The 14141-nt window shown below is 32.7% G+C and overlaps 1 protein-coding gene across 1 annotated transcript; it reads right to left on the bottom strand.

Annotated features, from left to right (window-relative positions):
- Window positions 1–5135: 5135 nt before the first annotated feature.
- Window positions 5136–8842, bottom strand: LOC101246129 (G-type lectin S-receptor-like serine/threonine-protein kinase At1g11330). Its single transcript, XM_004237310.5, has 7 exons — window positions 7382–8842; window positions 6996–7115; window positions 6762–6913; window positions 6484–6694; window positions 6034–6271; window positions 5789–5939; window positions 5136–5588 (listed from the first exon to the last, which is right to left on the bottom strand). Exons 1-7 carry the CDS (start codon window positions 8670–8672, stop codon window positions 5286–5288), a joined length of 2466 nt encoding a protein of 821 aa, XP_004237358.1. The 5' UTR covers window positions 8673–8842; the 3' UTR covers window positions 5136–5285.
- Between the last annotated feature and the right edge of the window lie 5299 nt (window positions 8843–14141).

Genomic DNA, 14141 nt, shown 5'->3' with positions numbered 1-14141 from the left:
GGAAGCTGCTTTAGTTGTGGCAAACACGATCATAGGGCTAATGAATGTCGGGGTCATAAGAAGGACAAGAAAAAGAAGGATTAAGCAAACTTGGCTGAATCCAAAGGAGAAATGGACGATCTTTGTGCAATGCTTTCAGAATGTAACTTGGTTGGAAATCCAAGAGAATGGTGGATAGATTCTGGTGCCTCATGCCATGTTTGTGCCAACAAAGAATTATTTTCATCATATACTCCAGCACTTATAGATGAAAAATTGTTTATGGCAAACTCCCTTGTTGCAAAGGTGGAAGGAACTAGCAAAGTTCTATTAAAGACGACATCAGGCAAGGTGGTGACTTTGAATAGGGTCTCATATGTTCCAGAATTGAGAAAGAATTTAGTTTCAATTCCAGTTTTGACCAAGAATGAATTTAAATGTGTATTTATTTCTGATAAAGTAGTAGTAAGCAAAAATGATATGTATGTAGGAAAAGGCTACCTTAGTATGGCCTTTTCAAACTCAATGTAATTGCAGTTGATATGAATAAAGATTTTGCTTCTTCTTACTTGCTTGAGTCTAAATGTTTATGGCATGAACGTTTGGGACACGTTAATAACAAAACTTTGTGAAAACTGATTAACTTAAATATTTTGCCAAAATTTGAGTGTAATAAATCAAAATGTCAAATTTGTGTTGAATCTAAGTATGCTAAGCATTCTTATAAATCTGTTGAAAGGAATTCAAATCCTTTAGAATTGATTCACACTGATATTTGTGACGTGAAGTCAACATCATCACGTGGTGGAAAAAAGTATTTCATAACTTTTATTGACGATTGCACTAGATATTGTTATGTCTATTTGCTAAATAGTAAGGATGAAGCAATAGATGCATTTAGGCAATATAAAATTGAAGTTGAAAATCAGTTAGATAAAAAGATCAAATGTTCAGAAGTGATAGAGGTGGAGAATATGAATCTCCATTTGCAGAAATATGTTTAGAAAATGGAATAATCCATCAAACTATTACTCCCTACACTACTCAGTCTAATGGAATTGCAGAAAGAAAAAACTCTTTAAAAGAAATGATGAATGCATTACTTATAAGTTCAGGTTTACCGCAGAACTTGTAGGGGGAAGCTATCCTTACAGCAAATCAGATGCTTAACAGAGTGCCTCACTCAAAGACAAATGTAATTCCATATGAGAAATGGAAAGGTAGAAAACCCAATTTGAAATATTTCTAAGTGTGGGGGTGTCTAGCCAAAGTCCAAGTTCCTATACCTAAGAGGGTAAAAATAGCACCTAAGACTGTGGATTGTGTATTCATTGGATATGCCACAAACAGTAAGGCATGTCGATTTTTGGTTCATAAGTCCGAACATCTGGATATTCATGATAATACGGTAATGTAATCAGATAGTGCTGAATTTTTTTAACATATCTATCCGTATAAAACTAGACTTGAGTCATCTAGTGGGGGCTCTAAACAACCCAGAGAAGAATCAAAAGAGAATGAACAAAATGAAGAAAGTCCAAGACGCAGTAAACGTCAAAAGACATCTACTTCATTTGGATCAGATTTTGTAACATTTCTTCTTGAAAGTGAGCCGCAAACATTCAAGGAAGCAATGTTGTCTAGCGACTCAACCTCTTGGAAGGAGGCTGTTAATAGTGAAATTGAATCAATCTTAAGCAATCATACTTGGGAGTTGGTTGATCTTCCTCCAAGGAACAAACCCTTGGGTTCAAATGGATCTTTAAAAGGAAGATGAAAGATGATGAAACTATTGATAAATATAAAGCAAGACTTGTTGTCAAAGGTTTTAGACAATAAAAAAGGTCTTGATTATTTTGACACATACTCGCCAGTGACTAGGATTACATCAATTCTGATGTTAATTGCACTAGCTGCAGTATACGGTCTTGAAATTCATCAAATGGATTTGAAAACGGCCTTCTTAAATGGAGAGCTTGAATAGGAAATTTACATAGAACAGCCTGAGGGTTTTGTAGTTCCTGGTAAAGAAAAGAAAGTGTGCAAACTTATTAAGTCACTTTATGGGCTAAAACAAGCACCAAAACAATGGCATGCAAAGTTTGATCAAACCATTTTGTCAAATGGATTTAAGATCAATGAATGTGAGAAATGTGTTTACATTAAAGATACTCCAAATCAGAAAGTTATTTTATGCCTATATGTAGATGATATGCTTATAATGAGCAAAGACATTGCTAATATAAAAGCTACAAAGCGTATGCTTGCTAGTAAGTTTGATATAAAAGATTTTGGAGTTGCTGATGTGATATTAGGAATTAAAATTCTTAAAACTCCTAATGGTCTAGCATTGTCTCAAACTCATTATATTCAAAAGATACTTGAAAAATTCAAATTTTTGAATTTTAAAAGGGCAAAGACTCCAATTGATGTAAATCTTCATCTTGCAAAGAATAAAGGCGAAAGTCAGTCTCAATTGGACTATGCTAGCGTATTGGGAAGCTTAATGTATGTCATGAATTGTACACGACCAGACATAGCTTGCGCTATCAATAAACTGAGTTGATACATAAGTAATCCTAATCATAATCATTGGTTGGCAATGAAGAGAGTTTTGGGATACTTAGATGACACTCAAAACTATGCTTTACATTACAACAAATATCCAGCCGTTCTTGAAGGATATAGTGATGCAAATTGGATTAGTGGGTCAACTGAAACAAAATCCACAAGTGGATACGTTTTTACTATTGGTGGAGGAGCAATATCTTGAAAATCATCCAAACAAACATGTATAGCTCGCTCTACAATGGAGTCTGAATTCATTGCTTTAGACAAGGCAGGTGAAGAAGCTAAATGGCTCCGGAATTTCTTAGAAGATATTCCATTTTGGCCCAAACCAATGGCTCCTATATGCATACATTGTGATAGTCAAGCTGCAATAACGGCAAGTCTCGTCACATAAGACGAAGACATAACTCTGTGAGACAACTACTCTCTAGTGGAATTATCACAATTGACTATGTGAAGTCAAAAGATAATGTGTCGGATCCACTTACAAGGGCCTAAATAGAGAGGGAGTTGAGAAATCATCGACGGGAATGGGACTATGGCCGAGAACAAGTCATCGTGGCGGTAACTCTACCTAGAAAACTGGAGATCCCAAGATCTAGATTCAAGGAGATAAAATAAAGTCATTGATGACGGTTCAACATTGTCAAAGGAAAAGAAAAAAATTATTATTATTTTATGGTCTATTCTCATGATGAGACAATGTTTAGTAACCAGGATAAAGACATAAGGACTTTTTAATGGTTTCTAAGTTTGATACAGGGAATATCAAATGGTGTATCTATGGGATAACACATTTAGAAATCACTTATGTAAGTGTGAAGTGTAAGCCGCTTCAAGGAGAATCCGGTAAGGCCAGTTCTTTAAGCACTTACTATCCAAGATGGTTCATGGCTGAAACGAACAAAACAATGAGAACTAAGAACAGTTCAAGGGTTGATGTGTGACATATGTTGTCTAGGTATACACCAAAGCTCGACGGTTCAAAGATATCAAATCTACTGATTGATCGAGTATATCCGATATATATTCACTATGGAAAGTTTAAAGGGAAACCTACTTATCCAGATACGATTAACCTTTACCTACAAGACACACAAGTTTTTTCATTCATATGTTTTAACAATAGCCTTCCCCATTCATGTGGGGGATTGTTGGGATTTGGCAAGTGTCAATGGGAAAAGAAAAAAAAGAATATGAAAAGTGAGGGAACTATTTTGGAGGGAAAATGAAAAGTCATTTGCAAAGTGCAAATGAAAAGTCATTTCTCCCATATCGGCAAAAGAAAGGGAAATTGTTGTCTTTAGCATTACTTCTTAAAGAGCTAAGAAGAAGATGCCCCCTCGCGCCGTCGCCGTCGTCGCTCACTCGGCTTTAGATTTGGATTTGGCAAATGATGTGATTGCTTGATAAATTTTTTGGACAAAATTTATTTAATCAGTTTTTGTTAAATCAAATAAATCTTGTTAAAATTATCTCTTATAAATTTGCAGTTAACGGTAACATTCCGAAAAGTAGTTACTTTCCAAAAAGTAGTTACTTTCCAAAAGTCGTTATTTTCCTAACAGACACAATTTTCTGAAAAGTTGTTATTTTTTCCGAAAGACACAACTTTCTGGATAAAATGTGTCTGAACAGATTTCACTGAACATACATGTTCCTTGCAGAAAATTTCTATAAAAGAAAGTCATTTTTTGATTTTCTAAAGAACTGAAAAAATTATTCTTTCTCTGCATTTATTTTTCACTCAAATCAAATCAAAGTGTTGATCGACTGAGTCTGTGTGACTTGTTGTTGTTCTTAAGTTCGTTGAAGTTAAAGAAGTTTGAGGTACCGCTATTTCTTTAACAGGTTTAATCCGTTTTATCTTGGGAGAAATTAATCCATAACCTTGGGTACAGTGAGGGGATTAAATTTCTTAAGGACACACAGTAATTTCTGTGGACTCGGATTAATTCTTGTATTTTATATTTTTTCTGCTTCATCTTATTTCTGTTTCTGTTTATTAACCTTATAAATACAGGTTATTGTAAGAATAACACTAACAACCACGTAACAAGTGTAATCCCACAAGTGAGGTCCGGAGAGGATAGTGCAAGGATTATCGATTTTTCTTCATGGAAAATTTTAGGCTTGAGGAAACACTAAATACCAGAAGTTGACACATGCCAACAGTTAGCAGAAGAACTTTCTTCAAGACAGGACTAATTCTGTAATTAGTTTGTAACAAAAGATAATACTAACAATATGCCATTGGAGAAAAATGAGCTAAAAGTGACTTATAGGTTTCTAATTAAAAAATAGTGCTTCCTCTCTATTTTTTTATTTTTATAATATAAATTTAAAAAACTAAATCAATAATATTTTTCATAGTTATCTGGACAATTAAGAAGTTGTCGGACGACTAAAGAAGTTGTTGAACTAAAGCGTAAAAGTTAAAAGTTAGAGATTACTGAGAAAATATCTTTTGACCTAATTAATATACCCAATTTTAAAGTAAGAAAGAACTCCTACCTAATTGACTAACTAGTTTATCCGTTTCCGTCAGCATTTTCTAAAGCAAAATACATGAGAAAGTTAATAAGTAGAGGCACCAAACAATAACCATCCATATCAGTAGTTGAAGTATCAGTCAGTACATATGTATGCGAAGGTCACATTAACATACTCATGTAATAATCTATTAAAAATTTACCCACAAAACAAGTGCAAAAAGAACACCTCATATGCTCATGTTATCTACCAGTAAGGTTTGTGATACTCATTTTGTTCAAAGTAAACTTAGTTTCTCTATTTTCATTGCACATTCTGAAGTGTCTTCTTTCAGTAAAAGCAGGTTGTGATGGTGCTGGAAGACTTGTTGTTTCACTAGTAAGCATAACAAGAACAGATGAAATATTTGGCCTGTCTTCAGCAAATTCTTGAACACACAATAAACCAATCTGTATGCATTTTCTGATCTCCATTTCCGAGCTCGTGTTCAATATAAACGGATCGATGAAAGTTGATAAATCTTGTTCTTTCCATAACTTCCATGCCTGAAAACAATGAGAAGTTGATCATCAAACTAAATATAAGGTACATATAGTCAGTCAGACCCCTTTTTAACGGTCGTCCTCTGTAATAACATTTAACAGCCAAGTTCTTTTTTGGAACTGATTTTTCATGTTATGTTATATTATATTATACGTTCTTTATAACAAACATTTCGCTATAGCAACTATAAGAGGAGTCTTACATATCCCATAAGGCTCAAAGAGGATGTCTCAGTCCAAGAACTTGTACTTTTTCGACCACTTATGATCTCTAAGACGAGAACTCCAAAGCTGAAAACATCGGATTTCTCTGAGAATCTTCCTTCCATTGCATATTCGGGTGCCATGTATCCACTGTAAAAATGTCAGTACGTTCGAGTAGTTTAGTTAATAAATATGTATGAAATTGTGCAAAGTTATGGTGTTATATAGATCAATGATCACTTACTAAGTACCAACTACTCTCATTGTGTCTGCTTGATCTTGATCAGATCCGAAAATCCTAGCCATGCCAAAATCTGAGATCTTTGGATTGAAGTTATTATCGAGCAAGATGTTACTTGGCTTTAGATCTCTATGGATTATCTTCAATCTTGAATCTCTGTGAAGATAAAGGAGTCCTCGACCAACTCCTTCGATTATAATGGAACGTTTTGTCCAATCCAATATGTCTCGATGTCCTTCATCTAGATGTTTGTCAAATGTGAATGGAGAATTTAAACTAGAGGATCAGAAGAAATGTGGAGTAATGTTGCTCAGATTAATGCTGATGTACTCATGTCGGATCCTCCAAAAATGCAGTACTTTTGGGGGATCTAGCAAGCATCCATCAATGTTATTGAAGAGTCTGAGCAACATACACGTGGAGTAATACAGATGAGAAGTAGCAAGGACTAACCAAAGAGAAACACATCTAAGCTTTTCTTTGGCATATATTCGTAAATTAGCATCTTCTCCTCTTCATCGACACAACATCCACAGAGTCTAACAAGGTTTCTATGTTGAACTTTCGAGATCACCAACACTTCATTCATGAACTCCTCTAGTCCTTGTTTCGAGGCTTTTGAGAGCCTCTTGACAGCAATTTCTTTCCCATCTTCCAATATTCCCTACAAGGAATCAGCAATATCAGTAACTTGAAATATGGAAAATGATCGAGAGAGATGAGAATCGTACCTTGTAAACTGGACCAAAACCTCCCTGACCAAGCTTATTATCCTCATTGAATTGGGATGTTGCATTTACAAGCGTATCGAGGCTGAAGACTGGTAATTCTTCCATATTAACTGGACTTTTGTTACCAAGTAAAACCTCCTCTCTTTTCACTCCTAATATCAGCAGGGATACAAGTTACTATAGCTAACAAAGTGCTTATAAATGTATAATACAAAAACTTAATAGCATGTTTACCTCTACGTCTGACCATCATTGTATAGCAAAGGAACAGACAAACACAGAGTGTAAGAGAACCAACGATTACTGGAATTACGATTTTCTTTATGTACTCTTTACGATGATCTGCAGAAAACACTAAAGATGAACAAATATCAGTTCTTTACAGAATACATGGAATTCAATTAAGTCGAACATATAATCTCAAAATCATAATACATAAACGTGTCATTTAACTTGGCCTTCACTGACATCCATGCCCTCCATCTTCGAGTGTTCATAATTAAGCACATAAGTCGGAGGGCATAGATGCGAGTTGAGGCCAACTAAAATGGGACGTCTTTGTATTATGCCTATGTTTAATGACTGACAATAAGTCTTTTTTTCAGCACCAGAACGCATACCAAGCTCTGAATGTGCTACATGAATATAGAGATCTTTCCCCGAGCTTTGGAACTGCTGAATGTCAATCATTATACTCCACGACATACAGCCGATACTTGAATCAAATGCATACCCTATGCACGAACAATTCCCCAAGCATCGACTTCTACATACGTCTTCTGTAGTAGATGACCTTTCAGCAAAATCAGGCAATTTCATTAACTCCATCTTTAGAAATCCGTCTTCTTTACTTGAATCCGTGGTGTTATTCTTAACTTCACATTGCAAAGCACTCCTCCTAACACAACCACTAGTCCAATTCCCCTTTTCCCATTCTTCCATGTGCTTTGGCTCAAAACCTTTCAGACAAGAACAGACTGGTGACTCCAAGTGATTGCAGCTCCCAAATGGACCACACGTTCCATAAACTTCACAATCGTTATTGGGAGCTGACCATATTATCTTCCATTTTGTCTCATTCACATCCCAATATGATTGAACCAAGTTCCCTCTCCAATCCAAGACTAATATCCTTAAAAAATTATCACGAGTAGGTCCAGTAAAATATACAGTACCTTCGCGATCATCCACTACATTAAATCCATCAGACACCACAGAATACATATTCTGCACTCCTATAAAGATCTGTCCATTCCATTGACCAGTACGCCAATAGGGACGCCTTCCTTTCCATATATACACCTGAGGAATGACTCCAGAGTTCATTCTTAAAGAAAAGTCCCCGATATTAGGATCCGAAGGACTTCTCCAAGATGTTGCTTCTACCATCTCCCCTGTCCTTGTGTTTTCACTTATTCTCATTCTAGGAATAGTTGAATCAGAAGGATGTTCAAAACTCTGCCATATTGTGCTCATGTCCCGATGATCAACGAGAACAAAGTTGCCAGAATCTTGGAGAAGTCCAATTGGGATGATCACCTGAGAAGTTGAAACATTTGATGACCAAAGAATCTCCTCCTCTCCATTCGTTATAACGATATTTCCATCACGAGATATCTTCACAACTCCAGAAGAATCTCTTAAAGGTTTGTCTCGATTAGCCACCCAAATGACTGTTGTTACAGAAAAATTGTACCAAATACCAACATACCTATTACTACTGTTTTGAGGACTGAAAAATCCTAACTTGAATACGCCTCCTGGAGACGATAAAATTCCAGGATCTCTCAGAGACTGAATGCTAGTAATGTTATCCACTTCACTGCATAATCCTGTATCGACAAAACGAAGAATAACAAGAATTATATGAACAAAATATTGCAAATTTCTTCTGCTGCTGCTGTTGCTCATCTTTTTGGTTTTCTAAGACTTTTCTTATTACCACACTAAATGTACCAAAACACAATATGTTGTCAAAGTCTACTATCACAAGCAGCCAAATATGATTTTTAATTTGTTGAATTATCACAAACCACATATCATTCTCAATCACAGACTTTTAGACCAATGGAAAAATTGACAATGGATATTGGTGTAAAGATATGATACTTAAGTCTGACTCAATATTTAAACTATTTCGAAAAAAGTAAAATAAGTGAAAATTCAAAAGCCATGTTAGTCTGAGAATTGAGTGGGGACCGTGACAATAAACTAGCACATCATCGTCAACATGCTTGTCAACTATAAGCTCTAATAATGCACATAGTGAAATGAAATACATGTATTATTGTACAAATTAACATTATTTCATTTTATTCCAAATACACCCCCATATTGAGATATCATATAATAATTGTTGTAATTTTCCTAATTCCATTGGTCAAAAGCAAAGGGGTCGAGCTCGTCGCACCAGGCTTGTCTTTAAAATAGCTAGATGTGTGATTACGTTTATCCCATCTCGTTCCATTCAGATTTATTTCGCTTAATTCCTCCCCATTATATAGTGGGATGGAACAGAACTGAATATCGATCTCGATAATTTCATTCCGATTTATTTTGATACCTATGAACGAACCGATCAACTCATCTAATTCTGAGACATGGTGGTGATAAGTGTTATGTGATAAGAGAATGTACCATTTTGAGGGATGTATCTCGCGCTCCGATGGATATTATATTTCAACGGACGTATCACACACCGTGATGGTTACTATTATCGAGGGTCGTATCGCACGTCATGATGGATGCATGGACAAATAGGTCCCCTATGGATCTCGGACTGAAAGACAACAAGTGTGTATCACTGGGTCAGACATGCATCATTATATTTGACATTGCATTGCACATATTTATCATTAGTGAACTTGATATTGTGTTTTGTTGTTCTTGTGAATGCCTTTCTATGAAACTTTGATTGATGAATATTGAGGTTGTAGTTGAGAATATGTAATGGTTAGAGTGTTGTTGTTGAGCTGTGTCTTATATGAATTATAAACTGTTAGATTGGGTTGGTTTCAAGTAGGTTGTAGTAGTGGAGATTGTAATTGATGAATATCGAACCTGTTGTTGAGAATATGTGATTCTTAGAAAGTTGTTGTTGAGATATGCGCTTGTAAATTGTGAATTGATAGATTGGGCTAGTTTTATGCAGGTTGTAGTGTGTAGGTTCAGATAGGGTGTAAGAAGTACCCGTAATTTGTTCCCTTAGCTTATCTTTAGAGGTTTGCTTGTTAGGTACCGTGTGATTTGGTACCCACCTCTTGCTTTTACAAATTATGGTAGGTTACGAGTCCGGATCTTCGTGATACCTTCTATTCTCTTCATTTTCGAGAATTTCTATGGAAACTTTGAGGTAGTTGTTGTCATCTTAGTAGACCTTCTTATACCTGTTGATGATTTTGTTTTTACTTAAAAGACAATGTCATTTGAGACTTGTGTACCATATTTCAATTCTAGTATTTACATTAGAGACTTGTGCACGTGATAACCATGTTTTCGGGATAAAATTAAGTTGACTTGTTTTTCGTACTAGTAATTGTCATTGGACTTTTGATTTTACTTCTGCATTTAATCAATATTATTGGGCTTAGGCTGACTTGTCTTGATGGGATAAGACAACTGTCATCACATCTATTTTGGATCGTGACATTAGATCTTTACATTTTTTGTAAATATACTAATTTTTTTTAATGTTTTTAAAAATTTAAGGTACTGAGGATTTATACTCATTAATATACCAGTATGATTAAGTGTTAATATATAAGAAACGAAGAAAGTTAGTTCATAATCTTTGAAGAACTAAGGTTAAATTTGCACCAATTCTCTTCTCTTTTTTTTTTTTTTGAGATAATATAAAAGATACAAATAATTTATAGTTGTATTAATATGCAAATGATCACAATAGAGTTCTATTGTATAAGAAATGATGAGAGTTAGCGTAAATCCTTAAAATATACTAAGGGTCAATTTGTACCATCTCTCATCATTTTTATTACATTTAACGCAATTGTAATCATACTAAAACATAATAATACGATTATTTGAATCTTAAAAATGCGTACAGGATTCATCAAAATCATTGAAAAGAGTTTAAGTACTTAATTACTTTTTCTCTAAGTATGACCATTTTAAATTTGTACTCATTTTAAAAATTTTAAGTATGATTATTATTCAGTGTTACTGTAAAAATAATGACCAGAAAACTTAAGGGTAATTTGGTTATTGGCCCTTGCAATTAATAATATTTAGAATTGCATAGTAATCCTTTGGTAGCCGATAGAAACATATATACTACTTTGGTTAGTAACATTCTTTATTTTAATAGTTTAAGGCAGGAGCAATTCAACATAATTCGAGGTTTAAAGTGAAGCTCCTCAATATAATTCGAGGTTTAAAGCAAAATTTTAATTAAAGGACTTAAAATTTAAATAAATATTATTTGTATTTATTTATTTTTCTAAATTTTTAGATGTAAATTATTACTTAATATCTTTGTTATAAATGAATTTTTTCAAAAACTTTTTTTAATTATTATTTTAAAGCAAGATTTGGTCAATTTAACATTGAAAACATCATGTTATTGAGACAATTATTATATGAATCGATAATATAGTTCTTTAAGTAATAAGTTGATAAATTTTAAATAAAGATAAAGGTTAGAATCATATAATCTGATTCAAAAAATTGATTACTTGGTAGATCCTACATTAATATGAACAGTTACAAAAAAAAAAAATTTGTAATTTACTTTGTTCAACACTTTTAGACTATTTATTCATATTTTTGACAAAAAATTACTCTAATTATTAAAAAATTAACGAAATAAAGTGCATGAAGAGTTAAAAAAAAGATAAATATTGTGAGTGTTAGCAAATAAATAAATAAATATAAATATATTTTTTATTATAAATAATTTAAATATAATTTTTTATTATAGAAATTTGAGATACCCCAAAAATCGGGGGCTAAGGCAATGGCCTAAAATTTCTAAGGCAAGAGCCGGCAGTGGTTTAAGGTTCATGTTTATCAATTGAGTTATTATCGAGTTTCTTCATTTATTTTTATTTGTTATGTTTTATTTTTAAAAGTTATAATGTAAAAGTATTAATTAATATTTGAAGATGTATTTTTTTATTATATTAAATTAAAATGAGAATAGTTGTAACTTATAATATCTTTCATATAATTTTAGAATATCTCAAATTTAAATTTAAAATATTGATAATTAAATTCATATAGCTCTGGAGATTAGTTAATAAATTAACTGTCATAAAATAAAACATGACAAGTAAAATTAAACATGCAAAATAATATGTTCTTTGTAATTTTTGCCGAGCATTTTCTCAACGAGATTGTTTTAGAAGCAACAAAATAATAGGATCTTGTGATTTTGATTAGTTTTATATTGGTTTTGGGTAAGAAGATACTTAATTTGAAGTTTTATGTTAGAGGAAACAACTGATTGTTTTGTAAAATTATTGAATTACATTTGTGTTGTGGATTAAATTTTAATATATCTTTAGACTATTTAGTTGATAAAAAAAAGGTTCATCTTTTTGCTTTACAGAAAACAATATAGATAATTTGCCTTCGTCAAATACTTATATATTTACACTTTTCTTCATTAAAAATAATGATTAAGACTACATTACGAAAAGAAAGAGCAAGAACACAAAAATATAAGAATATACTTCTTTATTTTGATTAATGTGGTGTATTTAATTAACAATATATTTGTTTCATTTGATTTATGTGATAGATTTTGATTAAAAATATATGTAAAAAATAATTTAAATTAATATGATATAGTTTAACTGAATATTGATATATATTTTAAACTTATATGATATAGTTTGACCGAATGTTGATCTATTAGAAATTTTTACTTTTAGAAAAAGGAAAAGTTATGTATTAACATATTTGGGTTCATAACTATAATAAAATAAATCTTTAAAGTTAAATTATTATTATTTTGAAGTCAAAAGGTCAAATTATTTTAAAACATAATTTATAGCCGGATTCCCAACTATACACTCATACTTTATGGGGATCCTATCACCCTCCTGAATTTTATAAAACTGAAATAGTTACACGCTTGAAAAGCCACAATCACATCTATATTGATCTGTGAATTTCACGCGTTCGACACGTGGAAATTTAATTAATTTATTATTTTTTTCAATTTTATTATAATTCCTTTCTCTTTTTCCTATACTCTTTCAATTTCTTCAAATTCTAAAGCAATTTCTTTCCTAGTTCCTTCAAATTTCTAAAGTAACTTCACCATTACTTTAAACACCAAAGTCCATCAAAATTGAGTAAATATCTCAGATGGTCACTTAACTATGCACTCTTCTCTCAGAAAGTCACTCAACTTTTAATTTTCACTCAAAAGTCACTCAACTATTGCTTTCTTTCTCAGAAAGTCACTCAACTGGAATTTTAACTCGAAAGTCATTCAACTATCCACTCTTTCCTCAAAAAGTCACCCAATATATTAAATTATTTTTTTATTAAAAATTGTTGATGTTAATTATTTATATAACAAACCAAAAATTTAAAAAAATGAATTAAACTATTTAGTGATCCATCCACCTAACCCGACCCATTAAAAATATGATATGACCCATTTTATTTTGTCTTTAATCCTAAATTAATCCCTCTCTTTAAACCTTGAATTAGGATCAAAGACAAAATAAAATGGGTCATATCATATTTTTTAATGGGTCGGGTTAGGTGGGTGGATCACTAAATGGTTTAAATTGTATTTTTATTTTTTTAAAATTTTGGTTTGTTATATAAATATTTAATATCAATAAATTTTAATTAAAAAAATAATTTAATAGATTGAGTGACTTTTTGAGGAAAGAGTGAATAGTTGAGTGACTTTTGAATTAAAATTCAAAGTTGAGTGACTTTCTGAGAAAGAAGTGCATGGTTGAGTGACTTTTGAGTGAAAATTGAAAGTTGAGTGACTTCTGAGAGAAGAGGGCATAGTTGAGTAACCATCTGAGGTATTAACTCCATCAAAATTGAATTATGAGGAACAAGAGACAGATGAGAGGAGTTGTGGGAGGATTTTTGCTGGTGTTTTGAGTTTCGCCGGAGGCAGCAGTGGCGTCTCGTCGGAGGCAGTGACAATGGTGGCATTTCGCCAGATGCAGCCACAATAGTGATGTTTCCTTGGAGGAAGCAACAATGGTAGATTTTCACTGGTAGCAGTGGAGAAGAAAACTAAAAAAAAGTGAGGGGAGCGAAATAGAGAGGAAGAACAAGTGCAAATTCTCTTCGAAAAAATGAGGAAAAAACTTGTAATTGGTTGCTTGGGATTTGAGATTGATAATTAAAGGATACTATAAAATAAATAAAGAATCTTATTTG

Source organism: Solanum lycopersicum, chromosome 4 (assembly GCF_036512215.1).
Source record: "Solanum lycopersicum chromosome 4, SLM_r2.1".
Taxonomy (NCBI): domain Eukaryota; kingdom Viridiplantae; phylum Streptophyta; class Magnoliopsida; order Solanales; family Solanaceae; genus Solanum; species Solanum lycopersicum.
This window is presented reverse-complemented; position numbering and strand designations above follow the sequence as displayed.

Excerpts from the sequence above, each read along its gene's own strand:
- LOC101246129 (XM_004237310.5), bottom strand. The coding sequence starts at position 8,672 with ATGAGCAACAGCAGCAGCAGAAGAAATTTGCAATATTTTGTTCATATA. Across the intron at positions 6,914-6,995 it reads AATGATGGTCAGACGTAGAG|GAGTGAAAAGAGAGGAGGTT; the intron begins GTAAACATGCTA and ends TGCTGATATTAG. Across the intron at positions 6,695-6,761 it reads GTTTTGGTCCAGTTTACAAG|GGAATATTGGAAGATGGGAA; the intron begins GTACGATTCTCA and ends GATTCCTTGTAG.